The sequence below is a fragment of the Paramisgurnus dabryanus genome, chromosome 19, assembly GCF_030506205.2.
Source record: "Paramisgurnus dabryanus chromosome 19, PD_genome_1.1, whole genome shotgun sequence".
NCBI lineage: Eukaryota > Metazoa > Chordata > Actinopteri > Cypriniformes > Cobitidae > Paramisgurnus > Paramisgurnus dabryanus.
In genome coordinates this window covers 5,001,655-5,028,937 of record NC_133355.1, presented here as the reverse complement: position 1 = coordinate 5,028,937, position 27,283 = coordinate 5,001,655, and the positions used below count along the sequence as shown (strand labels likewise).

Genomic DNA, 27,283 nt, shown 5'->3' with positions numbered 1-27,283 from the left:
CACAAAGTTGGAAACAAGCCATTGTTACACCAATTTTTAAGGATGGTATAAAGGACCAAGCAAGCAATTATAGGCCAATTTCTATATTGCCTGCCATATCAAAAATTTTAGAGAAGGTTATTACGGAACAGCTAATAGAGTATCTTGAAAGTAATAAACTTATCAGTTCAAAACAGTTTGGTTTTAGAGCAGGTTACTCCACAGAAATGGCTAACTGTTACCTTATTGAAAACATTAAGAGTAAGCTGGACAAGGGTAATGTTGTGGGAGCTGTGTTTATAGACCTAAAAAAGGCCTTTGACACCGTGAACCACATGATACTCCTGAATAAACTTACCACTTTTAATTTTTCTGAACATGCTATTGGCTGGTTTGCATCATACTTGGAGCATAGAGAGCAACGTGTTAAAATAAACACAGAACTCTCAACACCACTATACTCCAAAATGGGTATTCCACAGGGATCCATTTTGGGGCCTCTGCTCTTTAGTTTATATATAAACGATTTATCAACATGCTGTCAGTCAGCAAACTGTCAAATGTATGCTGACGACACAGTAATTTATGCATCGGCCAAAACACCACTTGCAGTAGCAGAGACATTGACTAAGGAAATGGAGGGTATATCCCAGTGGCTTAAAAATAATCATTTGACACTAAACATCAAAAAGACTGTATCTATGTGCTTTTCTATAAGAGGGAAAGCTAAATGTACTATCAAAATAGATCAAGCAATAATAGAGGAAGTTGATGAATTTAAATTTTTAGGTATTATTTTGGATTCACAACTTAAATTTAATAAACACATCAATAAACTCTGCAAGACTATTCAGATAAATTTGAACTGTTTTAGATAAGATCTCATATACCTGTCAAGGCATCATTGCTTTTCTTTCATGCTATGATTCTCTCTCACCTATCTTATTGTGTTACTGTATGGGGCCAAGCCTCCCACACAACAGTCAAACCCATTATATCACTGTATAAACAGGCATTGAAAATAATGGATCAGAAACCAATTACGTGGCATCATTGTCTGATTATACAAAAATACAAGCTTTTAAATTTTGATAGTTTTATCAAGTTCTCTTTTATTAAACTGATTTTTAAATGTGTAAATAATTTAGCTCCAGCCGTACTCTGTCCTTTTGTGACAAAAATAAGCACAAGGAGAGTGGCCACTAGGGGAGCAGTTGGTGGCAACTTAATAACAGAGGGGCGCAAAACCACTTTCGGCCAGTCATGTTTCTCCGTGATAGGAACCCATTTTTGGAATGATTTACCAACTGAAATAAAAACACAAACAGAGCAAAAAACATTTAACAGACAGGTAAAATACTGGCTGAAAGAAAATCAAACATGTGGCCATTGACTACGGCTGGGTATTTGGGGGCGTGCTATATGATGTGCTGTATTGTTTAATATGATCATGATTTTGTGAAATTTTTATGGTAGTATATAGTATTGTTTAATATGATCATGATTTTGTGAAATTTTTATGATAGTATATAGTTTTATGTATTTATAGTATGATTATGTAATTGACTGTGTAGTTTTTAAAAACAAAATATTTTGATTATTTTAGAAAGGTCTGACCAGGGACTAGGGTTGCAAATTAGCCTACTGGCTAGAAACCTTGCAACACATTTACACATATTACTACTGACTGTGATAATTATGTAAGTAATAATGTGCTCTGCATTGTCCCTGACAAATAAACGTATAAATAAATAAAAAAATACTTTTCGCATACTGTTTTTCGAATACTGTGTATTCGGACATACTACTCACCTCGCCTACTGTGGCTCCCCGGCTCCACTGGACCAAGTGTCGAGGTGTCCTTGAGCAAGGCACCTAACCCCAGCTGCTCCCGATGAGCTGGATGGCGCCTTGCACGGCTGACACCGCCGTCGGTGTATGAATGTGTGAGTGAATGGGTGAATGTGAGGCAACATGTACAGCGCTTTGGATGGCCATAGGTCTGTTAAAAGCGCTATATAAATGCAGTCCATTTACCATTTACTGCATTTCGCGTACTATATAGTATGAAGTAGGCGGTTTCGGACACAGCATTGGATTATGAGCTCGTCTTGCTCTGTGCATCGCTAAATGTCCCCGTATGACGCAGCGCTCGTTGTTACTGCCACCTTGTGTCCGTTTTATGAAATACATGTCATTGTGTGCTTTTTCCATAGTCTCTCATTAGTATGCAATTATATAGTTCAGAATAAAATAAAATACCATTGCACTAGAAAGAAATCACACAAAAAGTAATAATCTCAACAAAACTTATTTTGTGAGTGTCGCACTCGGTTTTTCAAACTGTTGTTTTGATACATTTTTGTACGTTTTGTCTGACTTGAAATGAGCTGAAAGTGCACTTGTTTGAGAAGATCGATCTCAATCTGTCTTTAGTAGACATTCAAAACACCTGATTTCCCAATATGATGATTTATGTTCACTTTTCTTTTGTTTAATTTATACAACAACTAAAGCAAGAATATGATATTGATTTTTAAAAGGATATGATAAAATACATTTCATACTGTATTCTCTGAATAACCTTACTCTTAAAAACAAAGGTTTTCTAAAACATCTTTGTTGGGCTGTATTTTTCCATAAAGAACCTTTTAACTTACAGAACCTTCTGTTGTACAAAAAGTGGATTTTTGTGGTTCAACAAGTATTCCAAAAAAATTATAATTTTTTGAGAACCTTTGGGGACCAAAAATTGACCCAAATAACCCGTTGTACTTTAATTTTAAAGAGTGGGTTTTGTCTTGAAAGTAATTGTGTGCGTGTGTGTAAATATTCAGTAAGACAATTGTTAAAGATGCAATTTGTATAATCCGTGCCGCTAGAGGGCGCCAGATCAAATCAATAACAATGACGTAGTTTAATGATGCTCTGAAGCAGCGTGGACTGATGGGATTTGTTGTCTTTAACTCAAACGCTAATGCCCATCCATCAGACGGGAACAAGAAATTATATTACACATGAGGTAAAGTAATCAAGTTTTATAAATGTTGTGTTTGATGACATCGTTTTTTTTCATTATGTAAGGTTTCATGTAATGTTCAAAACGCAATTGTTAGTCATAGATGTTACAGTATTAGTCCAATACGATGGTTTGTTAACACAGCACAGAATTAAGTGTTCAGATGAACAAACTTATCATAAAAAAGCGAGTGGCCTGACAGACGCTATTACTTCCGCATTTGTCCACGACACTGTTGTCATGTGTTTTTCACGTCAGTAAAGGCGGTAACAAAGGGTAACGTAGATATTAACGTCATTTACAGGCGACTGCACTGACCCGTGTCACTGTTTAGGGCAGCAATTTTCTCATAATTTACAAGTAGTTGAAAACATTAGAGATATTTTTAGTAATCAGCTGGACAAAATATATAACACCGGACTAGTGGTTTTTGGATATTTTACTGCAAATATCCGACAAATTCTTTAATCTCCTAAAACCTGAATGTCCACATATGTATATCTTAAAAAATAAAAGTTGGTTTAACTAAAAACAATACTTCAATTTGTAACAAAAAAATAATTCCAACTTTCCAATATTTTCTCACCGAGTATTAAAAAAGTAAATTTATTTAAGATTGAAAATGTCATTTTTACGTGTTACCAATTGCATTCATTTAAGTTAATCCAACTTTCACTTTTTATTAGCTTTTAACTTTATAAGAATTACATGCATTTCATTTTCTTACCTGAATTATGAAAAATAAAATTTCCTTTACTTTATAAAACCCCACACTTTCACAAAAAAGTAAAAAACTGTACCTTTTAAGGTAGTGTACAGCTGTCTGTTACCGGGGTGGTAAAAAGAACCACGTTTTTTAACCATTAGTGTGTAGCTTTATAACTTGTTTTGGATACATAACTGTACCCCAAGGACCAACTGGGTACCTTTAACGGTGTTGTTAAAAGTTTTGTTCCTCTAGAAACAATTGTATGTCCACTTTCTCTAACAGTGCTGTAGTTAAAATTACATTTTTTGACCGTTTAAATTTTGGACTAAAATAGCTTATGTTCTGCTGTCAAAGATTAATCGTGATTAATCACATACAACATAAAAGTTTGTGTTTGCATTATATATTTGTTTGTGTATTGTGTATAATTATTATGCACATATAAATATACACATTTTATTTCTGTACATTTTTTATTAATTTATATATAAGAGAATATATATATATATATATATATATATATATATATATATATATATATATATATATATATATATATATATATATATATATATATATATATATATATATATATATATATATATATATATATATATATTAAAATAAAACATGTAAATGTTTCTTAAATGTATACATGCATGTCTGTGTATTTATATTTTAAAAATAATTACACACAGTGCACACACACATTATGCCCAAACAAACTTTTATTTTGTTTGCGATTAATCATGATCAATCTTTTGACAGCCCTAGTTTATATTCTTATATTTCAAGTCGGTTTGACAAAACATTAACCTCAGGGTTTAAGAAACCCCCATATATGTGGGTGTGTTCATGTACATGTGTGAGTTTTACTTTGTACACCTAGGTAAACATGAGTAAAACAAAATTCAGTAATGATGTAATGAAACGAATAAAGTGCATATGCCACAATCCTTTGATTGCTTCACTTTTTTCAAGTTCCTAAATCTAATATTAAATCCTCAATCCTGCATGAATCACACGTACTGTAGACAAGTGTTACATTGTTACCCCCTAGGACTTATTTCCTGTTTAGTAGGTTGTTAAGTACCTTTCATCAGGTGTTTTTTGACGACCGTTTTGTTGGAAAGTTTCCCCCATAAGGGGCTGTTTACACTTGGTATTAAGATGTGTTTTCATCGATCGGATCACAAGTGGACGAGAGAGACGCATTACATTTACACCTGGTATTTAAAGCCGTCCCTGAATACTGTGAGGGGGTGGTCTGTCGAGACGGTAGGTGAGTCTCTCCGCTGTCATTTAAAGGTAGGGTAACACATTTTGAAAAATGCTAACGGTAGCCGCCTAGCAATGAAATCCCGATCCCACCCTCAAGTCAAATCGCCATCCAAAGTCACGCCTCTTTCCAAACACATGAACACGCACAGATCAGACGGTCACATCTCATGTCTCATTCACCAGTGAGAAAACTTTGCAGTACAAAGTGAATAACACTTCCAAAATAACCAACATAAACAACTGGTTTACATCAGAATTAGTTTAAGCACACGTTCGATTGTGTAGACGTAGTAACTATATCGTTATGCTAATCCGGAAAACGAACACAAATTTCATAAGCAACACAACGTTTCATCAAAGTAGAATATCTGAATCCATCTCAATACAAACATATCGCGTACCTACCTTACCAAAATAAACAGTGCAACGACCCTTTCAGACCCTTTGCCTCCTGCAGCTGTTTGCATCTCGCGGTAAAGCAGTAAAGTTACAGATGTTAATTTGGGTTTTTGCTCTTGCTCATCCAGGCAGTTTTTGCTGTTGTTGTTATAAAAGATGCATTTAGTTTTGTTGCTCCTGTGTAGGTTGTCAATTCAGCAGAAAAGTTTGGTGTTCTCGCTGTTTAAAGACAGAGCGCACGTGAACGCGCCGATGACGTATGGTATCTGCGTGGACTCGCTGCGCGGTGGGAATTCAAATTACGCTTACGTATCAGGGACATAAAAGGAAACGTCCGTTCGGACCGAAATCTATGATTTGTTGAACATTTTTTGGTCCTACGCCTTTCACAGATGACATAAATTTTTACAAATACATTTAAACAACTTAACACAGTGATTGCTATCAGAATGTGAGGAGACTTTTAACCAGCATAACTAAAAATGTTTCAGGATCAAATCTGTTACCCTACCTTTAAGTTATGATGAGTTTAAATGGACGCAAACTAATATAATGTCGGAGTCCGCTGCTTGTTTAGCAAGTAAACGTGCTGCACAGTGTTTTGTATGTTTATATGTTGGAGTTTTCTCTGAATTTTCAGCGCAATTGATGAAATAGGATCGCGCATCTTTCACACGCTTTCAAAACGAAACTACGGAGATCAGCCGTTTTAGGTTTATCAATGAAAGGCTAAAAATAGCGCTGTTCACCATATGTTCACGCCAGAAGTAAAAAAAGACGTAACTTGTGTTTAATACCTCAGATTAGATAAATGGGCGGAGAGAAGGCGGTCGCGTTTGGCTGTTCGAACACATTCAACCACATATGCGTTCCGCAACTCCAAAGCGATCCGATCGAAAGTGGTTTCGACTACCTCTGGATGTGGTTGAAAGTGGTCGAAAGTGGACGAGCTCAAAACGTTTTGAACACCGTTTACACCTGGCATTAACGTCGTCCACTTGTGATCCGATCGATGAAAACGCATGTTAATGCCAAGTGTAAACAGCCTCTAAGATAAAACATTTTATTTGATCCAGTGGATCAAAGTAATGAAAGTTATCAATGCCAGAAGATAAAAGATTACTGAAGAATGAGCATTATGGCTGTAGCTTTTTTGTGTTTTAAGCTTTGAGGAAAGCAACTTTTTTAGATTAAGTTACAGTTAAATTAAACCACCATTTATGACAATCATGCATCTTTCATTTTTTTTCATAATTACTTGTACTGTTTCAAATCTACATGTACCTGTATGTGCATTTTCTGAACATTAACCACAGCAACACTGAAGTATTGATATGTCATTTTATCAGTCGAACAACAGAAACCACAACTGTACCTGTAGTACAAATGCATACTTAACATATTTTATGTTAAGTATGTTTTGCTCAGTAAGTGCTTTAAAGGTTGAGTGGTTTTAGGTTTTTATATCCAAAACTAAACCAAAAAGAGAACCAAAAACTCCACGCTGTGAGGTTCTTTCTTCTTGCTCCAAAATTTTGCTAATTTTCTCACTTTCTTTATCTCCCAAATACAGGGTGTGGGACAAAAACAACACAATTTAAAGCAACACCAAAGAGTTTTTTTTTACCTTAAAATAACGTTTCCAAAAAAGTTTCAGTGGTTCATCCACTCAAAACAGGGTGAATGGCACTTTCACATTCACTTTGCAGCCCTCTATCGGCCAAAACCTCACTAAAGAAGGGTAGTGGTCCTGTAGTTCGAGTGAAAACTACAAAAACTTGCTTTACGGCAGACCTACAATCCATTTAGAGTCAGCTATGCTGCAGTATTTACGACAGTGCTAATGAACAATTACGCTTCTAACCTGTAGGGGGAGCAAAGAGCAAAAACTCTTTAGTGTTGTTTTAAATAGTCACAAAGAGATTAAACCCTTTCAGCAAATCAACACGCACAAACTGGTTTATAAAGATGGCATTTCATTTTGCCAAAATAATTTACAAGACTAACCTTTACTGTAATTCATTTAGTTGCTCTCACAGTTTTACGAGGTTCAAGTGTAAATAACCCAAAGTTTAAAGAGTGATTATGTCCAAACAATAAAGTAATTTGAAACACCCTGCTATCTAAATATCTTAAGGGTTTTGTTCAGCAACTGGTGTGGTTATTACAGCGCAATGACGTCACACACACTCCTACAGCAGCTCAAAATCAAATTCTTGACTTGGAAAATCTTGACGACTTTTGTTTCATGTATGTCACAAACCAGACTGTCAACTTCATTGTCATTGACATATCTCTGTCACTGCTTGAAGGCATTCAAAACAAAACCTGTCACAAACGTATAATTTATTAAAGTCTTTGCGCAAGAACGTTTAGTTTTCAAGACTTCAAAATAAATTTCGACCCGCTGATGATGGGTTTAGAGGCAGGGTGAAGTATCATTTTTTTATGTTTTAATATCATATATCTGTACATTATCATTCATACAAATTAGCCACACTATACAAAATTTTTGTAGAAATTACAGTATTACTGTCAACTAGCTGCCAGTAACTTACTGTAGATTTTACATTTATGTTATTTACTGGCAACAGTTTGTTCAAAGTTAAATGAACATTAAACACTTTCAGTCATTATCTTCTACAGTAAGTTACTGACAAAGAGCTGCATAATTACAGCTAATGTTTTTACTGTGTACGTATACTTTAATATCCGGTTAGAAAGTTATTGTAGGCTTATGTCTTTGTATAAGTGCCTGTCTTCAGTACATTAAGTCTGTTCTAATACCCACAATTGCAGTAGTTGCCTACTTAAAGGAATAGTCCATTTTCTTAAAAGAAAAATCCAGATAATTTACTCACCACCATGTCATCCAAAATGTCTTTCTTTGTTCAGTCGAGAAAAAATTGTTTTTTGAGGAAAACATTGCAGGATTTTTCTCATTTTAATGGACTTTAATAGACACCAACAATTAACACTTAAATCAACACGTAACAGTTTTTTCAAAGGAGTTTCAAAGGACTATAAACGATCCCAGACGAGGCATAAGGGTCTTATCTAGCAAAACGATTGTCATTTTTGACAATAAAAATAACAAATATACACTTTTAAAGCACAACTTCTCGTCTAGATCCGGTCCAGCGCGACCTAACGTAAATGCTTAGTGACGTAGGGAGGTCACGTGTTACATATATAAAACGCACATTTGCAGACCATTGTAAACAATAAACTGACACAAAGACATTAATTAGTATCAGTTGACATACAACAACGTAGGAACGGTCCTCTTTCTCAACACTTGTAAACACTGGGGCGGAGTTTCGCGTTCGTCCTCTGTGACCTCTTGACGTCATGACGTATTGCGTGGGGTCACGCTGCGCATCACGACCGGATCTACATGACGAGAAGTTGTGCTTTAAAAGTGTATATTTGTTGTTTTTATTTTCAAAAATACATAAGACCCTTATGCCTCGTTTGGGATAGTTTATAGTCCTTTGAAACTCTGTTGAAAAAAACTGTTACGTGTTGATTTAATTGTTGGTGTCTATCAAAGTCCATTAAAATGAGAGAAATCCTGCAATGTTTTCCTCAAAAAACGTAATTTCTTCTCGACTGAACAAAGAAAGACATCAACATTTTGGATGACATGGTGGTGAGTAAATTATCTGGATTTTTCTTTTAAGAAAATTGAATATTTCTTTAAGTGTGCGTTCATGAAGCATTAAGTATGCAAAACCCTAGATCTAAATCAATTCCAGTGTTCGGGACAATTAGCCTACAATTAAATCACATGTTGCTAATTAAATAAAACAAATAACCAAGTAACCGCACTGAATTAAGATTCCAAATATTGGTATGCTTACATTGTAGTAAGAATGTGGCTTAGTTAGCACGCGTTACACAATTTTTAAGTACAGTATAATCAACTTGGATTTACAAGTCATTTCAAGTCATTAGATCAGCTATAACATTATGACCACCTGTCTAATATTGTGTAGGTCCCCCTTTTGGCACCAAAACAGCCCTGAGCCGTCGAGGCATGGACCTTTCTATCAGAACCAGCATTCACTTTTTCAGCAAATTCAGCTACAGTAGCTCGTCCACACGCGCCAGCCTTCGCTCCGCACATGCATCCCTGAGCTTTGGCCGCCGATTACCCTCCTTTTCCTTGCTTGGACCACTTTTGATACTGCCCACTGCAGATTGGGAAGTGGGAACACCCAACAAGAGCTGCAGTTTTGGAGATGTTCTGACCCAGTCGCAGACTCGCATAGCCAAATTTGGCCCATGTCAAAGTTGCTCAGATTCTTACGCTTGCCCATACAGATGAGATGTTAAGAAAAGTCAAGATCATTTTATAAGTTGAAGCAACTCATCTCTTGTCAAGATAAATAATAGTAAGTTAACATGACTTGTAAATCTGAGTTGATTTAACAAAAAAATGTAAGGCAGCAAAGTTTTTTTTACAGTGTATCTAGCTGTGATTGTTTTTCTATGTGGCGGTTTTCCAGTAAGGGTTTAGATTAATCCAGGACTAGGCCTTTTATATACATACATATATATATATATATATATATACATATACATATACATATATATATATATATATATATATATATATATATATATATATATATATATATATATATATATATATATATATATATATATATATATATATATATATATATATATATATATATATATATATATATATAATGTATATATATGTATATATATGGAGATTTAAGTAGTTTTAACAAACAAACCTTAACAATGGTGTGCATCTTGAGCCAATACAATGACACGGATACACAGTATGTGTGAGGACAAAGTGTTTTTAAATTATGGCAGCTCAAACATGCATTTTAGTTTGGGACACGGATAAGCCCTGTCCAGGTAACCGCCCATAAGTGTTTATTATAGCCTTTACAAATTAAACAATTAAGTAATGAATAAACATTGATGAATCAAGAAAGAAAGCTGTGTTATATTATTTACACGAGTTTAATGACATTTGAGTTTTCCCTCTTCCAGTTGAGTCAGATGACATTAGACTACAGTATAACATAACTACATTAGGGGCCTGTTCTGCTGCTTCAAATATAAATTTTACACAACACAAGGTAACATGCAGTAATTTAAGACCTTTTAGACCTAACAACTTAACAAGCAATTTTGCAATTTAAAGATGTCTAATAGCTGTTCAAACACAGCATGGACATCTAGGCCAAAACAAGGCAAAATTTGGGCCGACAAATGTAATAGATGTGTAACATTAACCTAAAAACAATGAATACATGAATAAATCCAAACACCTGTTGCCTTTGCTTACATCAAGTTATTTGGGCAAAAATTACATAACCAAATTCAAGTTTAACTTGACTGGGTTATCGGGTCTATATTACCTAGTCGATGAAATGATGGCTACAGGTATTGATTGCTGGGAAGGGACAGCAAAACCACGTCCTCTTTTATATCAATTCAGAAGTGTGCATTTAAAGACATTATATTATATCAGTAGATCTGGTTTGCTCAGATTAAAGTGTTTGTGTGTTAAATGTAACTGAAGTTGTTTATAAAAATCAATACTGGAAACCATTTTTATTTTGGGTGAAACAAATGAAATCAATGTCTTTGTGTATGTGTGCTCATCATGTCTACATAAACTGCTCAAGCTCACAATGGTGAAATGTTCATTGATAGACTCTAAAAAAAAGTTTATTATTAACCCAGTGGGACAATTGGGTTAAATCAACTCAGAAAATTTTTATATTGACCCAACAATAAGTTAAAGCAACCCATTTTGGCAGCATTAAAACCTAACAGTTTGGATTCCACCCTTTTTGGGTTAAAAATAACCCAGCATTTTTTATTTTATTTTTAATATCTTGAATCTTGGTACAATTTACACTGTAAATGTGAAAAGATGCTGTATAATACACGATTTCAAACAGATAAACTTACATTTCGGCCGTGCACTAAAGAAATAAATATTTTGGGTTCTTGAAGTTTTATTCATAAATGTTTAATGTAGTGAAATTACTGTTATATGTCATACACCAGTAGAGGACGCTAGGCCTTTATTTAAACAAAGCATGACCTCTTGATCTTGACTTTTGTTTGTGAATGACGTCTTTAAAATCCAATAAATCATGAGACAGTATATCAGTATTATATGTAATATAATTGACAAATTTAATATGAATCATCTATGAAATATGAATGACCAATTTTACAGTAAAGACAAAGTTTTCCTCCAGAATGAGTCAGTAGACCAGGTATAAATTATATTAAACTTTATTTTAAAATAAATACATTGCGACCTATGTAAACTTTACTTTTACATTTTTACAATTTTTTTACATCACATGATAAAATGCAGTAATTAATTTCAACCATTGTGTGTTACTGTTTTTTTTTTTTAAATATCACTGTAAAAAATGTATTTTATAATTTATGACATGAATTTAAATTAATAGCAAATGCACTTACGCTGATAACAAAAACCTAACACATTTTGCATTAAGAAAAGAGCCTCTCATATTGAATTGTTATTCAAATAGTGAATTTCACTGTACAGGTATGACATATGACGCTAACACAGCATGACAGGTTAATCTTGCTAATATAATATCCTTTTGTTCTGAATGTACTGTATGTTTCTTAGCAGCGTTCACCGCCTCCTCAGCGGGTGACAATTATTTGCACTTATTTTACAAACAATAGCTACGTGGATTATTTTGTGTAGTTATAATGAGGAGTGGGCCACTGTTATATACAATAGACTTCCACACCCAAAAGAACCTGTTTTCGACTTTGATGTACCACGTACGCAGGTAAGGCTTTGTGAAATAGCCAAACAGATGTTACACATCAACACAACCCATTCATTACATCAGGGTGAAATTATAGACGCTGAAGAACCACCAAAATGTGTTTTGACATATAAACACAAACAATTAATCTATTTTCAAGCCATCGATTACAAGCAAACTGAAACAATTTGTGATTTGTATATGTATGCTGTATATATATATACATATATATATATATACATATATATATACATACATATACATATATATATATATATATATATACATACATATATATATACATATATACACATATACATATATATATATGTATGCTGTATATATAAATATATAAATATATATATATATATATATATATATATATATATATATATACACATATACATATATATATATGTATGCTGTATATATAAATATATAAATATATATATATATATATATATATATATATATATATATATATATATATATATATATATATATATATATATATATATATACAGCATACATATACAAATCACAAATTGTTTCAGTTTGCTTGTAATCGATGGCTTGAAAATTGATTAATTGTTTGTGTTTATATGTCAAAACACATTTTGGTGGTTCTTCAACGTTCATAATTTCATAAAATATATAATATATATATATATAATATAAATAAATATATATAATATATTTATATATTATGCTGTATATATAAATAAATATATATATATATATATATATATATATATATATATAAAATATACAAGTTGTGATATAAACATATATATATATATATATATATATATATATATATATATATATATATATATATATATATATATATATATATATATATCACAACTTGTATGTTTTGCCAGTTATTGTGCACTTTATTGTAGGTGGTATCTGTAAGAAATCTACCCAGGTAATTTGGCACAAAAGCTGTATGAACTTCCTCACACACGTATGACTAACCAGAATGAATGTGTGACGCTATGCTTTTCACCAAAGTCAACAAGTTCATGAGTAGCTTTAGGCTAACCAACACAGACATCTGCATTCTGCTGACACAACATTGCTCAAGGCAAAAATTATGCAAGTATTATTATGTTCAGAGTATACAGTATGTCATTGTGTCATTGTGATACTGTTTGCTCTCGTGGCAGTGCAGAAGTAAAAAGTGCAAATTTAGAAATATCTTAATTATCTTCCTCTAAACACCTGGACTTTGTTTTCCAGGTACAGCCGCATCATGGTATCATACTCGAAACTGCCGCTGTGAGCGCCCGTATGAAGGTTACGCCCGGTTTTCTCAAAGTAGTGATACCAGTTTCCATACTGATCGGCACCAAACCCGAACGTGGAAACCTGGAGAAGAAAAAGTGAAACAATAAAGCACACTGTAAACCGTCTGAAGCTGAATTACTGAGCGGTTAGAAGTGCTGTTTACCTGGTCACAGACGTGCAGGGCGAATACAATTGCGAGAAAGCCAGTAGAAGGATATCGGCCGTGCTTTAGTAGCCAAACCTCGTGGACGTATTTTATAAAAGCAGGATGAAGAATCATTACCTGATAAACGACATAGATTCAGTATTACAGTATTACTGTAAATAATAAACGCTACTTCAGGAGCTCTGATCTGTGTTGCGCAGCATACACTGTAAAAATGTCTGTAGAAATTACCGTATTACTGGCAGCTGTCTGCCAGTAACTTACTGTAGATCTAAATTCATGTTATTTACTGGCAACAGTGTGTTTAAAGTTTAATGAACATTAATAAGTATTTGTCTTTACAGAATAAAACTAAAATAACACCCTCATGCAAAGGGAAACTAAATCGGAAGGAAAAAACTTAGAAAGTTTGATGAGGATTTCAGTGTAAATTTTAAAACTTTGACTTACCTTATGTCTGTTGGCATTTACACTCGGCTTAACTTTTATGTATGTTCTATGAAAGACAAGATAAAAGTACAGATTGATGTTTCAGCGTATAATAAGGGGATGCAATATCACATCATGAAGACATTATCATTATACCATTGTTTTTAACTCTTTCCCCCCATTGACAAGTTATCTCGTCAATTAAGAGAAAAAAATTTCCCTGTCAATAACGCTTTCCTGATGAGTTTTTACAACCCGATCTCACAAGAAATCTTACATATTTTACGAGTTTGCTAATTTGTATCAAATCATGTGAAGTTAGTCATGAAAAATCGTACGATTCTCATGAAAAAACAACAAAGAAACCTAACCCCTAACCCCGCACCTAACCCCAAAGTCACAGGGGTCAAGGCAAATCGTACAAAACTTATGAATGTGGTTGTATGAATTGATATGAATTAGCCAATTTGTAAAATATGTACGAATTCTAGTGAGATAGCGTTGGTTTTTACGGTAATCTGTAATATTATCCGCTATTATCCACTAGATGGCGCTCTTAAACAATTTATAAAAAACTGAAGCAAAAACTAATTTAACAACATTTTAAACTCTGTGTATGTTTTGATCATTATCTCAAAATGCAATTATTTCAGCTTTTTGCTCGAAATTTTGTATTTTTGAAGAAATCTACAGATATTTAAGAGGTTACAAATAAAGATAGTATGAAACGTTTTTCCCCGTTTTGTTTGTTTGAAAGCAGATGGTCTGTTTTTTCATTTGATATATTTGTATGTTTATATATTTAGAGAAGAATATTTTCCTGGAAGGCATTTTGTGAAAATCACAAACAATTCTTGCGGGCAACTTTTTTAAAAAGGCCGGCGATTAATCATTTTCTACAATTAAATCATTAATAGTCAAAATAACATAAGGATGTTATGTTTTCAAACCCTGAATATTTAAAAAAAAAAACTAGTTTATATTCAGTTTTAAACAACACTAATGTTTTTATGAAAAGTAAAAAAAAAGATTTAACATCGAGAATTTAAAAAAAATAAATATGCTGCAGTAAAGCACTTCAAACAGACAGGTGCTCTAACAAATTTGTTACTAAAATTGAAAATTCTGTCATCATTTTCTCATCCTCATGTTGTTCTTAATCTGTATGAATTTCTTTTTGTTGATGAACACAAAAGAAGATACTTTGATAAATGATGGTAAGCACACATCTGATTGTAATCATTGACGTTTATACTGTATAGGAAAAACAAATACAATGTAATTCAATGGGTAACGTCAACTGTGTGCTTACCGTCATTTATCAAAATATTTGCTTTATCATTTATCACAATACTTCCATAATATTTGTTCTACTACTATGAATGTCAGTCGTTACAATTAGCTGTGTGCTTACTATCATATATCAAAATATCTTCTTTTGTGTTCATCAAAATTGTGTTCATTTGGGTGAACTATTAAGCACTGCTTATTAACCAAAATACAAAAATTAAGAACACAAAAATGTTTTCCCTTCACAAACAGCACGTGTTCTTCTTTTACGCACTGTAAACACAATATGCAAACATAGTTTTATAATTATACCTAATCCTCTTCTCACTTAACCAGATATTTAACTGTCTTACTCTGGCTCACTTAAACTGAAAGTGTTTTACACAAATATGCAACAAAACTGGCCCATCAATCTACTGTAGGTGAAACATTATACAAAAATCAAAGGCCATAGTCACGAAACAGGGAGGTTTCACGTACAAGGTTTCGATTAATCCAGGACTATGGCTTAGTTATAGAAACATACCTTACAAACACGTAACTGGTATTGAGGAAGAACAATGGCACTGATAACATTTAAGAAATGGCAATCTGCCATTTGTTATGACAGCTCACACATGCATTTTAGTCTTATCTTCAGCCCTGTCTGGGAAACCACTGCATAATGTTTCCTCTGACAGTTCTCATACGTAGCCGTTAAAGATTAACATAACTGTTAAGAGCAACTTTTCTAAGGAATGGGGTGGTATCTTATAAGATAAGACAATGGGTGGTTGACGTTGTTGCTGTGGATGATGTCAGCAAGCTTCCTTATATGGTCACAGTGATTGGCTAAAGGCGATGAGTCTCTGACAGTGATTTATTCTAGAACAAGGTAATCATGTTGCCTAAAGAGTTTAAACTTTGGTTAAAGGTGGGTTGTATGATCTCTGAAAGCCAATGTTGATATTTGAAATCACCTAAACAAACACGCCCCTACCCCAATAGGATCTGGACCTTCATTTGATATAGACCCGCCCCTTACTGCTGATTGGCTACAAGTGTGTGTTGGTAGTCGGCCCGGCTCCCTTTTCCAAAGTGTTTTTCAAAAACATGCACCACACCTTTAAGTGTTGTACTGTTTTTAGCCTAAACTGAATGAATGTGTATGTCATAAACCAGTGGTTCTCAAACTGGGGTCCGGAGCCCCCAGGGGGGCCGCGAGATGGTGCCAGGGGGGCCCCAGTTTAAGGACATTTAATAAAATACATTAATTTATCATGACTTCTGTGTAATTAAACCTAAAAAAAAATAAGGCTACTAACCAACAGCAATACTTTGTATAACTTAATATGTTTTGTTTAATTAAAATGTTACATTTTAGAACAGTTTTTGTCATAAATTTTCTTTGGGGGGGCCGCGAAGGAATGCATCGTACACAAGGGGGGGCCGCATGCGGAAAAAGTTTGAGAACCACTGTCATAAACAACTAGTGAATTTGCATATAAGCAGCCTTGTAGTAAACAGATGAGTAATCATGTGAAAAAAAAAAAATGGTAACACTTTACAATAATGTTACATTTAATAACACTGCATTAGCAAACGTAAACTAACAATATAAGGAATATAGTTTTTCATCATTTTTTTATCTTTGTTCAGATATTAAATGTGTTTGTGAGTGCACCACAAAAATGTGTTGAAATTATTTGAAAAATGCCAAATAAATTAAATAAGTTATCAAACTTTTGAAAAAAAAAAAACAGGCAGGATTCTCTGCTCTCGTGTGCACTAGATGCTGTGGTTATGTTTCAGATGACTTAAAATTTTATTTACCATAACAACATGAAATTTCACCTTGAATAGCTTTCATTTTCGCCTGTCACTGAGAGAGAGAGAGAGAGAGAGAGAGAGAGAGAGAGAGAGAGAGAGAGAGAGAGAGAGAGAGAGAGAGAGAGAGAGAGAGAGAGAGAGAGAGAGAGAGAGAGAGAGAGAGAGAGAGAGAGAGAGAGAGAGAGAGAGAGCGGACAGTGGAAGGCGAAAATGAAAGCTATTCAAGCTGAAATTTCGTGTTTTTATTGTAAATACAGTTTGAAGTCATCTGAAACATAACCATAGCATCTTGTGTTTAGATGTAGCTATTAAAAACATGACTGTGCATAATGGCGCATACTCACAGATAATAGTTAGTATTTGTGGCTTGTTTCAGCAAAATATTACTAAAATGTATAATGTCTTTAGAAACAATTTTCATGATTGACTTTACAGGGGCTTTAATGTCAGTTAATGCCAATGCAATTGTTCATGTCACCTTATTGTGTATTAAAGATGCAATTTGTATAATCCGCGCCACTAGAGGGCACACAATCAAAACAATAACACTAAGAGTCGATTCACACCGGATGCGTGGCGTGAGCGTCTCAGCTGCGTGGCGTGTCCGTTTTTATTTAGCCTCCCATGCTAGCATGCTTCTGGTAAGCAAGGGCATAGAAAATGCCACGCAGCTGCCATGCGAAAGACACGCAACAGACACGCCACGCAGCCAGTACAATTTCCTACCCTACAATTCACACCGGCTGCATAGCGTGGCGTGTCTGTTGCGTGGCTGTTACCCTAAGGGCCGATTCACACCGGCAGCATGGCGTGTCTGTTGCGTGTCTATTGCATGTCTGTTACCCTAACGGTACATTCACACGGAGCGTTAACGCTTAACGGAAGGCTTGTCTGAAGCGTGGCCAACAGCCAATCACTGTGGCCGCAACACAAGCTCCGGTCTTCCATAAACGTAATTGGCTGGCTCTGCCTAGGACATTTGCATAAGGCGATATGATTGGCTGACGCACGCGTTGCCGCTTGAAAAGTTGAGAAATGTTCAACTTACGCCGTGAGCAACGGCACTGACGCGGCGCCGACGGATCCACAATTCAGTTTGCCAACGCTTGACGTCACCCATTATAAGTGAATGGGAAGCGTCAACGCTTACGCCACGTGTGAATGTACTGTAAGGGCCGATTCACACCGGCTGCGTGGCGTGTCTGTTGCGTGTCTGTTATCCTAAGGGCCGATTCACATCAGCTGCGTGGCGTGTCTGTTGCGTGGCGTGTCTGTTGTGTGTCTGTTACCCTAAGAGCCGATTCACACCGGCTGCGTGGCGTGTCTGTTGCGTGGCATGTCTGTTGCGTGTCTGTTACCCTAAGGGCCGATTCACAGCGGCTGCGTGGCGTGTCTGTTGCGTGTCTGTTAGCCTAAGGGCCGATTCACACCGGCTGCGTGGCGTGTCTGTTGCGTGGCATGTCTGTTGCGTGTCTGTTACCCTAAGGGCCGATTCACACCGGCTGCGTGGTGTGTCTGTTGCGTGTCTGTTACCCTAAGGGCCGATTCACACCGGCTGCGTGGCGTGTCTGTTGCGTGGCATGTCTGTTGCGTGTCTGTTACCCTAAGGGCCGATTCACACCGGCTGCGTGGTGTGTCTGTTGCGTGTCTATTGCGTGTCTGTTACCCTAAGGGCCGATTCACACCGGCTGCGTGGCATGTCTGTTGCGTATCTGTTACCCTAAGGGCCGATTCACACTGGCTGCGTGGCATGTCTATTGCGTGTCTGTTACCCTAAAGGCCGATTCACACCGGCTGCGTGGCGTGTCTGTTGCGTGTCTGTTATCCTAAGGGCCGATTCACACCAGCTGCGTGGCGTGTCTGTTGCATGGCGTGTCTGTTGCGTGTCTGTTACCCTAAGGGCCGATTCACACCGGCTGCGTGGCGTGTCTGTTGCGTGGCGTGTCTGTTACCCTAAGGGCCGATTCACACCGGCTGCGTGGCGTGTCTGTTGGGTGGCGTGTCTGTTGCGTGTCTGTTACCTTAAGGGCCGATTCACACCGGCTGCGTGGGGTGTCTGTTGCGTGTCTGTTACCCTAAGGGCCGATTCACACCGGCTGCGTGGTGTGTCTGTTGCGTGTCTATTGCGTATCTGTTACCCTAAGGGCCGATTCACACCGGCTGCGTGGCATGTCTGTTGCGTGTCTGTTACCCTACGGGCCGATTCACAGCGGCTGCGTGGCGTGTCTGTTGCGTGTCTGTTACCCTAAGGGCCGATTCACACCAGCTGCGTGGCGTGTCTGTTGCATGGCGTGTCTGTTGCGTGTCTGTTACCCTAAGGGCCGATTCACACCGGCTGCGTGGCATGTCTGTTGCGTGGCGTGTCTGTTGCGTGTCTGTTACCCTAAGGGCCGATTCACACCGGCTGCGTGGCGTGTCTGTTGCGTGGCGTGTCTGTTACCCTAAGGGCCGATTCACACCGGCTGCGTGGCGTGTCTGTTGGGTGGCGTGTCTGTTGCGTGTCTGTTACCCTAAGGGCCGATTCACACCGGCTGCGTGGCGTGTCTGTTGCGTGTCTGTTACCCTAAGGGCCGATTCACACCGGCTGCGTGGTGTGTCTGTTGCGTGTCTATTGCGTATCTGTTACCCTAAGGGCCGATTCACACTGGCTGCGTGGCATGTCTGTTGCGTGTCTGTTACCCTAAGGGCCGATTCACACCAGCTGCGTGGCGTGTCTGTTGCATGGCGTGTCTGTTGCGTGTCTGTTACCCTAAGGGCCGATTCACACCGGCTGCGTGGCATGTCTGTTGCGTGGCGTGTCTGTTGCGTGTCTGTTACCCTAAGGGCCGATTCACACCGGCTGCGTGGTGTGTCTGTTGCGTGTCTGTTGCATGTCTTTCGCATGGCAGCTGCGTGGCGTTTTCTATGCCCTTGCTTACCAGAAGCGTTTCTGACGCGGCGCTGCTCTGCTAGCCTATTCTGTATGCATGTATGTTTCCTATTGATAATCTGACCTGACGCTTCCAAGACACTTGCGTGTAGCGTGAAAAATAGGCGTCGGTCTTATTCCTAGCATGCACACGTTTTCGGCGTGGCTCGAGCCGTTCCTGACCCGTGCGTGTCATGCAGGCAGTGTGCACGGTCAAACCTGCTAACATAGGAGCCTAAATAAAAACGGACACGCCACGCAGCTGAGACGTTCACGCTACGCATCCGGTGTGAATCGGCTCTAATGTAGATTAATGACGCTCTGCAGTAGCATGGAATGACGGGATTTGTTGTATTTGGCCATCAATCAGACGGTAGCGAGAAATCATGTTAAAGCAACTCTATGTAGTTTCCATGTAGACATGACTTACAGCTCCCCATGTGGTTGAAAAGCGCAACAGTGCCTGGTATCAGACACTCTTTTGCAGGCAGGGGGAGGGGCGGGGCTGTGTTTCCTACCCTCCACCGCCACTTTCAGAGTGTGCTTGTAGCAGCTAGGAGGCTGCTCAGGTTGCAGCAACAGTACAATTTGTCCAGTTAAAAGTTGTTCGATCACTGAAATAATTTTAGAGACATTATTTAAAGGTAAAAAAACTACATAGTGTTGCTTTAACAGTAATCAGGTTTTATAAATGTTGCATTTTATTTCATTTAAGGTTTCATGTAATGTTCAAAACGCAATTGTTAGTCATAGATGTTACATTATTAGTCCAATTCGATGTTGTGTTAACACAGAACTAATGTTAACACATGTTAGCTAATGGATTAACAAATATAACCTTGTTCTAAAGGATGGACAGGTTGTAGAGTTGATTAAACCAAGAACTCTGCTGTCTGACACAGTGAGTACACGCACACATCCCATCTGAGATCTCATTCACAGGGGTTTGATAGACCAGAAACATACAGACTACAATTACACATATAACCACTGTCATGTAGTAATTCTTAAATCTGAACACTCGTATTTCTTCTTGCCTCACTCCCGTTAAAAACAACCATATATGAATGTGGTTTATAGTAGGGGTTAACCATCAAAATACTGTACATATATACATAGCCAAATATGATTTCGAAGTGAGAGATGTTCCTTCCTGGATCAACATTAATCATAATCATGATCAGATTTGAAGTGATAAGTTAATGTTAGTTAAGTCTTACAACCACACTGTCAAATAAATGGTCCCTAGCTGTCACTCGAGCCGCACCCTTTAAAAAAGTACACTGTTGCATCAAACAAGCTCATATTAGTATCTCCAAGGTACATATATTGGTACCAATTGTATACATATCTGTACCTAAATGGTACATGTTACAGTAGGGCCTTTTTAAAGGGTACTGCCCCAGTGAAAGCTTGGGATCAAATTTTTTACAGAAATGTAGTCTTTCACTTGGCAAAATCAGGCAGAGCTACCAATACAGTACACTAATGGATTAACTAATGTTGTAAAGTGTTACAGGAAAAACCAAACTAGATCCACCTATACTAGAAAGAAATTACTGTCACGGGAACAACTTTCATATGCTATTATTGTATTACTTTTACACATCACCTTAATGTTTGCTTTTATTGTGTTATTATATGTTTATTGTTTTATGGATATGCTTTGGCTCATTCATGCCAATAAAGTTCCTTGAAATTGAAATTGCTATTATGATGCTCAAAGATTAGTTATTGACTATAGGGAGACTTTAAATTTCGTTGTGACTAACCTGCAGTGCATTTAAATCATCAACATACTGTACATATACACATAACCAAATTTACACGTGAGAGATGTTCCCTCCTGGTCCTGGATCAACATTTCAATCATCTTATCAGATTTGAAGTGATAAGTTTACAGTTAATGTTAGGTTTAGTCTTACAACCATACTGTCAGAAATAAAATTCCATAGCTGTCACTCGAGGGGCACCTGGTAAAAAAGTAATTCCCATGCCCCCCCCCCCCCCATGTTAAAATGGCCAACTACAGCAGAAAATAATATGTGAGGGGGTGAATTTTTTTGTAACTCATCCATTTAAATTATATTAAGCCTTAAAGTTCTATAATTAAGGGCGTGGCCATTTGAGTGAAGGGTGAACTGCCACTGCTGTCACTATAGGTGAGCTAGGTGGGTGTGGTTTCAGCAACCAGCCCCCTCCGCTTCATCCACATCCCGTCTCTTCACCCATATTTGCGAGTGATGCAAACGGTATGCCGAGATGGCGACGGCAGGCTCCGCCAACTATTGGCTTCCAAAAAGCTCTTCACAAACCTATAGGTGACGTCACGGACACTATGTCCATATTTTTACAGTTCTCTGGTCTGGTCGCGCTACACACCTACTTGCTGCTAAAGCTACACCGTTTTAAAAGTAACAACCGTCAAACTACTGAAACGTAGCATTGCTTCTAACAGTTAACTAATCCATAACACTATTTTAGAATAGCTACTGATCTCACCTTGTGATGTTTTTAGTGGTGAAAGCACTGATGAGCCACTGCATGTCCAGGATCTTAAATGGGGAAAGCACCAGATGGGTGGAGTTGTCCAAATCCACGGCACTCTCAGGATAGATGAACCGATGAGTGGTCTTCGAACCCACATCCTTTTCATAACCTTTCGTTGGACCCTTATTTATCCTAGCTTAACAATAATAACATTACTGGGTCAAGACACATATAGAAAAATAAATAAATGTGGGGGTTTTGTAACATTGGGTCAGAGGTCAGCATTAAGACTCATTTTGATGGATGTCTATGCTATTTGGTGCTTTAAAAATGGGGCACTATCGAATGTCATAAAAAAGCTGAAAAAGCCTGGGCATTTAAAATAACCCTAAATGTTTTTGTCTAAAAGTCATATACCTGGCTTAAGGGTGAGTAAAACATTTTTGGGTGAACTGTTCCTTTACGAGATGTTTAAACAATGTCTCAATGACACTATATGGCCAAAAATATATTTTAATAAATATATGCTAAATACATTTTGTAGAATGCTATGCTCAACTGAATATACTTTTGAACTTGTAAATATATTTAGTTTTAACATTCAAATATCAACAAATATAATTTCAGCAAATACATTTCTAATTTTTCATACCATTTGGCAATATTTTTGCCTAATTTATTTTAAATATATGCTAAATACAAGTTAATTTCATAAAGTATATTTTTGAACTTGGAAATATATTCAATTTGAACCTTTTTAAAACTGTTATGTTTACATGTTCCAATGCAACGTGAATATACACTCACCTAAAGGATTATTAGGAACACCATACTAAAACTGTGTTTGACCCACTGATCTATATAAATGACTGGATTGCGCATGACGTCACACTTGTGAAGCCATTATTTATCTATATAAATAATCATGCTTTGTACCGTATGTGCATGCAATAATTTGCTAGTTTTGTAATTATGTTATCTAAACTTACAAGTTACCTAAATTTATTTAGAGAAATAACGCCGTCACAGTGTAGCTGAATGTCAAATAAAACTTTATTTATACCCGTGTCATTAACAAATGCAACAGACACACTCACATTAACGTTTTTTTTTATAAATCCATTATCCTGCCCGATTAAAACATAAACATTGCAAATAACACCAGAATTAACAAATAATTAACGTACACATATCCTAAAAATTAACCTTGTGTAACTGATACGCTGTAAAGGGGGTACATTTTGATCATGATTTTGAATGGAAGTCAACGACGCTCTCTGCCGGTTGGGTATACCAAGATGGCGGCTCGAACTCTGCGCTGGCTTCACCTCACGCAGTAACGTCAAGCGTTCTATGCGCAATCCAGTCATTTATATAGATCAGTGGTTTGACCCCGTTTCACCTTCAGAACTGCCTTAATTCTATGTGGCATTGATTCAACAAGGTGCTGAAAGCATTCTTTAGAAATGTTGGCCCATATTGATAGGATAGCATCTTGCAGTTGATGTAGATTTGTGGGATGCACATTCAGGGCACGAAGCTCCCATTCCACCACATCCTAAAGATGCTCTATTGGGTTGAGATCTGGTGACTGTAGGGGCTATTTTAGTACAGTGAACTCATTGTCATGTTCAAGAAACCAATTTGAAATGATTCAAGCTTTGTGAAATGGTGCATTATCCTGCTGGAAGTAGCCGTCAGAGGAGGGGAACATGGTGGTCATAAAGGGATGGACATGGTCAGAAACAATGCTCAGGTAGGCCGTGGCATTTAAACGATGCCCAATGGCACTAAGGGGAAAACATCCCCCACACCATTACACCACCACTACTAGCCTTAACAGTGTTAACAAGGCATGTTGGATCCATGTTCTCATTCTGTTTACGCCAAATTCTGACTCTACCATCTGAATGTCTCAACAGAAATTAAGACTCATCAGACCAGGCAATATTTTTTCAGTCTTCAACTGTCCAATTTTGGTGAACTTGTGCAAATTGTAGCCTCTTTTTCATTTGTAGTGAAGATGAGTGGTACCCGGTGGGGTCTTCTGCTGTTGTAGCCCATCTGCCTCAAGGTTGTGCATATTGTGGCTTCACAAATGCTTTGCTGCATACCTCGGTTGTAACGAGTGGTTATTTCAGTCAAAGTTGCTCTTATATCAGCTTGAATCAGTCGGCCCATTCTCCTCTGACCTCTAGCATCAACAAGGCATTTTCACCCACAGGACTGTCACAAACTGGATGTTTTCCCTTTTCACACCATTCTTTGTAAACTCAAGAAATGGTTGTGCGTGAAAATCCCAGTAACTGAGCAGATTGTGAAATACTCAGACCGGCCCGGCTGGCACCAACAACCATGCCACACTCATAATTGCTTAAATCACCTTTATTACTCATTCTGACATTCCGACTGGAGTTCAGGAGATTGTCTTGACTAGGACCACACCCCTAAATGCATTGAAGCAACTGCCATGTGATTGGTTGATTAGATAATTGCATTAATGAGAAATTGAACAGGTGTTCCTAATAATCCTTTAGGTACGTGTATTTGCTTGAAATGAAATATTTTGAAGGCTAAATATATTTTAATGTTTGCCGTATGACTTCAACAAATAATAAAAATACTTTGACTTCTCACAAAAAAAACAAAAACTGATGGCCAGCTGTCATTTATCAAATTCTCTCAACTTACTCATTTTTCATACCTAATGACAAAGTCATGAAGATCTATTTGACACCCATAATGGGATCCTAGGAGGTTCCCAGAGTTCCCAACCACAGCACAGGTTCTACAGCGCTGTGGTCCAGCATCAGTGTAGCGTTCTTCATTAGGAAATAGCGAAAACAACTTATTCACCACTTCTGTGTAGCTAGCTTCATTAAATATTTTATTTTTCTGAAGACCCTGAAATGCAGAAGAGACGTTACTGAATCTTAAGAAATAGATCATCAGTGAAAAATGTATTAAAAACAAGACTTTTTATTATCAATAAGTCATTTAAGAGTCACCTTCCAATACTTGAGGATATTATGCTTGAGCATGTGATTTTCCTTGGTAAGCAGCATTTGGATAGAGGGGTAGTAGAGTTGATTAAACCAAGAACTATGGGTCTGCTGTCTGACACAGTGACTACACGCACACATCCCATCTGAGATCTCATTCAAAGGGGTTTGAAAGACCAGCAACATACAGACTACAATTACACATATAACCACTGTCATGTAGTAATTCTTAAATCTGAACACTCGCATTTCTTTTTGCCTCACTCCCGCTGAAAAACAACCAAACAAGAGAGTGTGGTGTAGTAGGGGTTAACTATCAATATACTGTACATATTATGTATAGATTTATCTGCCAGCTAAATTATTCTAATAGTGAGATTATTGTCTATCAAATATTAGTATAATCAGTCAAAACTGTGGAGACATTGGTATTGTTGTATTCTGTAGCTATTTATTGTGTGTGCTGGATGTTGTGGGTTGTTATCTTGTCTTAATATCTTGTCTGTTTATTTATTTATTTATGGACCTTGAGTCTGTAATAAAGCTTGACGATGATGATGATAGCCAAATATGATTTCGAAGTGAGAAATGTTCCTTCCTTGATCAACATTTCACAAGTTTTTTTTTTAATCTTTTAATAAGGTTTTTATGTGATTATAATATTTAATGCCATAGAATTTTCTTAATTCTCACAAATAACTTTCCCTTTAAGACCAAAGTCCGGATCCGATATATTGTAACATGCGTTTTCTCTTTTAGCTATTCTTTCTCTTAAGACCTAAGTGGTCGCGTTTTTGAGGATAATTGCAAAGACGGGAATTTTGACGCATATGTGTATTTAAAGGAATAGTCTACTCATTTTCAATATTAAAATATGTTATTACCTAAACTAAGAAGAGTTGATAGATCCCTCTATCATCTTAGTGCGTGCACGTAAGCGCTGGGGCGCACTGCGACACTTCGATAGCATTTAGCTTAGCCCCATTCATTCAATGGTACCACTCAGAGATAAAGTTAGAAGTGACCAAACACATCAACGTTTTTCCTATTTAAGGCTAGTAGTTACACGACCAAGTTTGGTGGTACAAAATAAAACGTAGCGCTTTTCTAAGCGGATTTAAAAGAGGATTTAAAAGAGGAACTATATTGTATGGCGGAACAGCACTTTTGGGAGTACTTCGACTTGGCGCAGTAACACCCTCCCTCTCCCATTATGAGAGGGAGAAGGGGAGCGGATTTTTCAGGCGAGTTGAAGTACTCCCAAAAGTGCTGTTCCGCCATACAATATAGTTCCTCTATTAAATCCGCTTAGAAAAGCGCTACGTTTTATTTTGTACCACCAAACTTGCTCGTATAACTACTCGTCTTAACTCTTTCACCGCCAGCGTTTTTAAAAAAAGTTGCCAGCCAGCGCCAGCGTTTTTCATGATTTTCACCAAAGTTTAATGCCTTCCAGAAAATGTTCTTCTTTAAATAAATAAACATACAATATACCAAATGAAAGAACAGACCCTCTGCTTTCAAACAAAAAAAAACGTTTCATCCTACCTTTAGTGGTTCTTTTGTAATCAACTTTTGAATATGGGTAGGTTTTTGCAAAAACACCATATTTTGAGCAAAAAGCAAAAATAATTCCATATTTGTGACGGACTTTTCATAGAGATCCCATTCAGAGCGAACTTTAAAACAGA

At 36.8% G+C, this 27,283-nt stretch overlaps 2 protein-coding genes across 2 annotated transcripts in view; one reads left to right on the top strand and one right to left on the bottom strand.

The window, feature by feature from the left end:
* The window catches only part of khdrbs3 (KH domain containing, RNA binding, signal transduction associated 3), a 453,020-nt gene that overhangs the window by 175,916 nt on the left and 249,821 nt on the right, over positions 1 to 27,283 (top strand). The gene's annotated exons all lie outside the window — the stretch shown is intronic.
* On the bottom strand, positions 13,133 to 25,883 carry LOC135775477 (CMP-N-acetylneuraminate-beta-galactosamide-alpha-2,3-sialyltransferase 1-like). The gene is made up of 6 exons (XM_065285720.2): positions 25,599 to 25,883; positions 25,295 to 25,494; positions 22,603 to 22,782; positions 14,115 to 14,160; positions 13,662 to 13,781; positions 13,133 to 13,579 (listed from the first exon to the last, which is right to left on the bottom strand). Exons 1-6 carry the CDS (start codon positions 25,839 to 25,841, stop codon positions 13,415 to 13,417), a joined length of 954 nt encoding a protein of 317 aa, XP_065141792.1. The 5' UTR covers positions 25,842 to 25,883; the 3' UTR covers positions 13,133 to 13,414.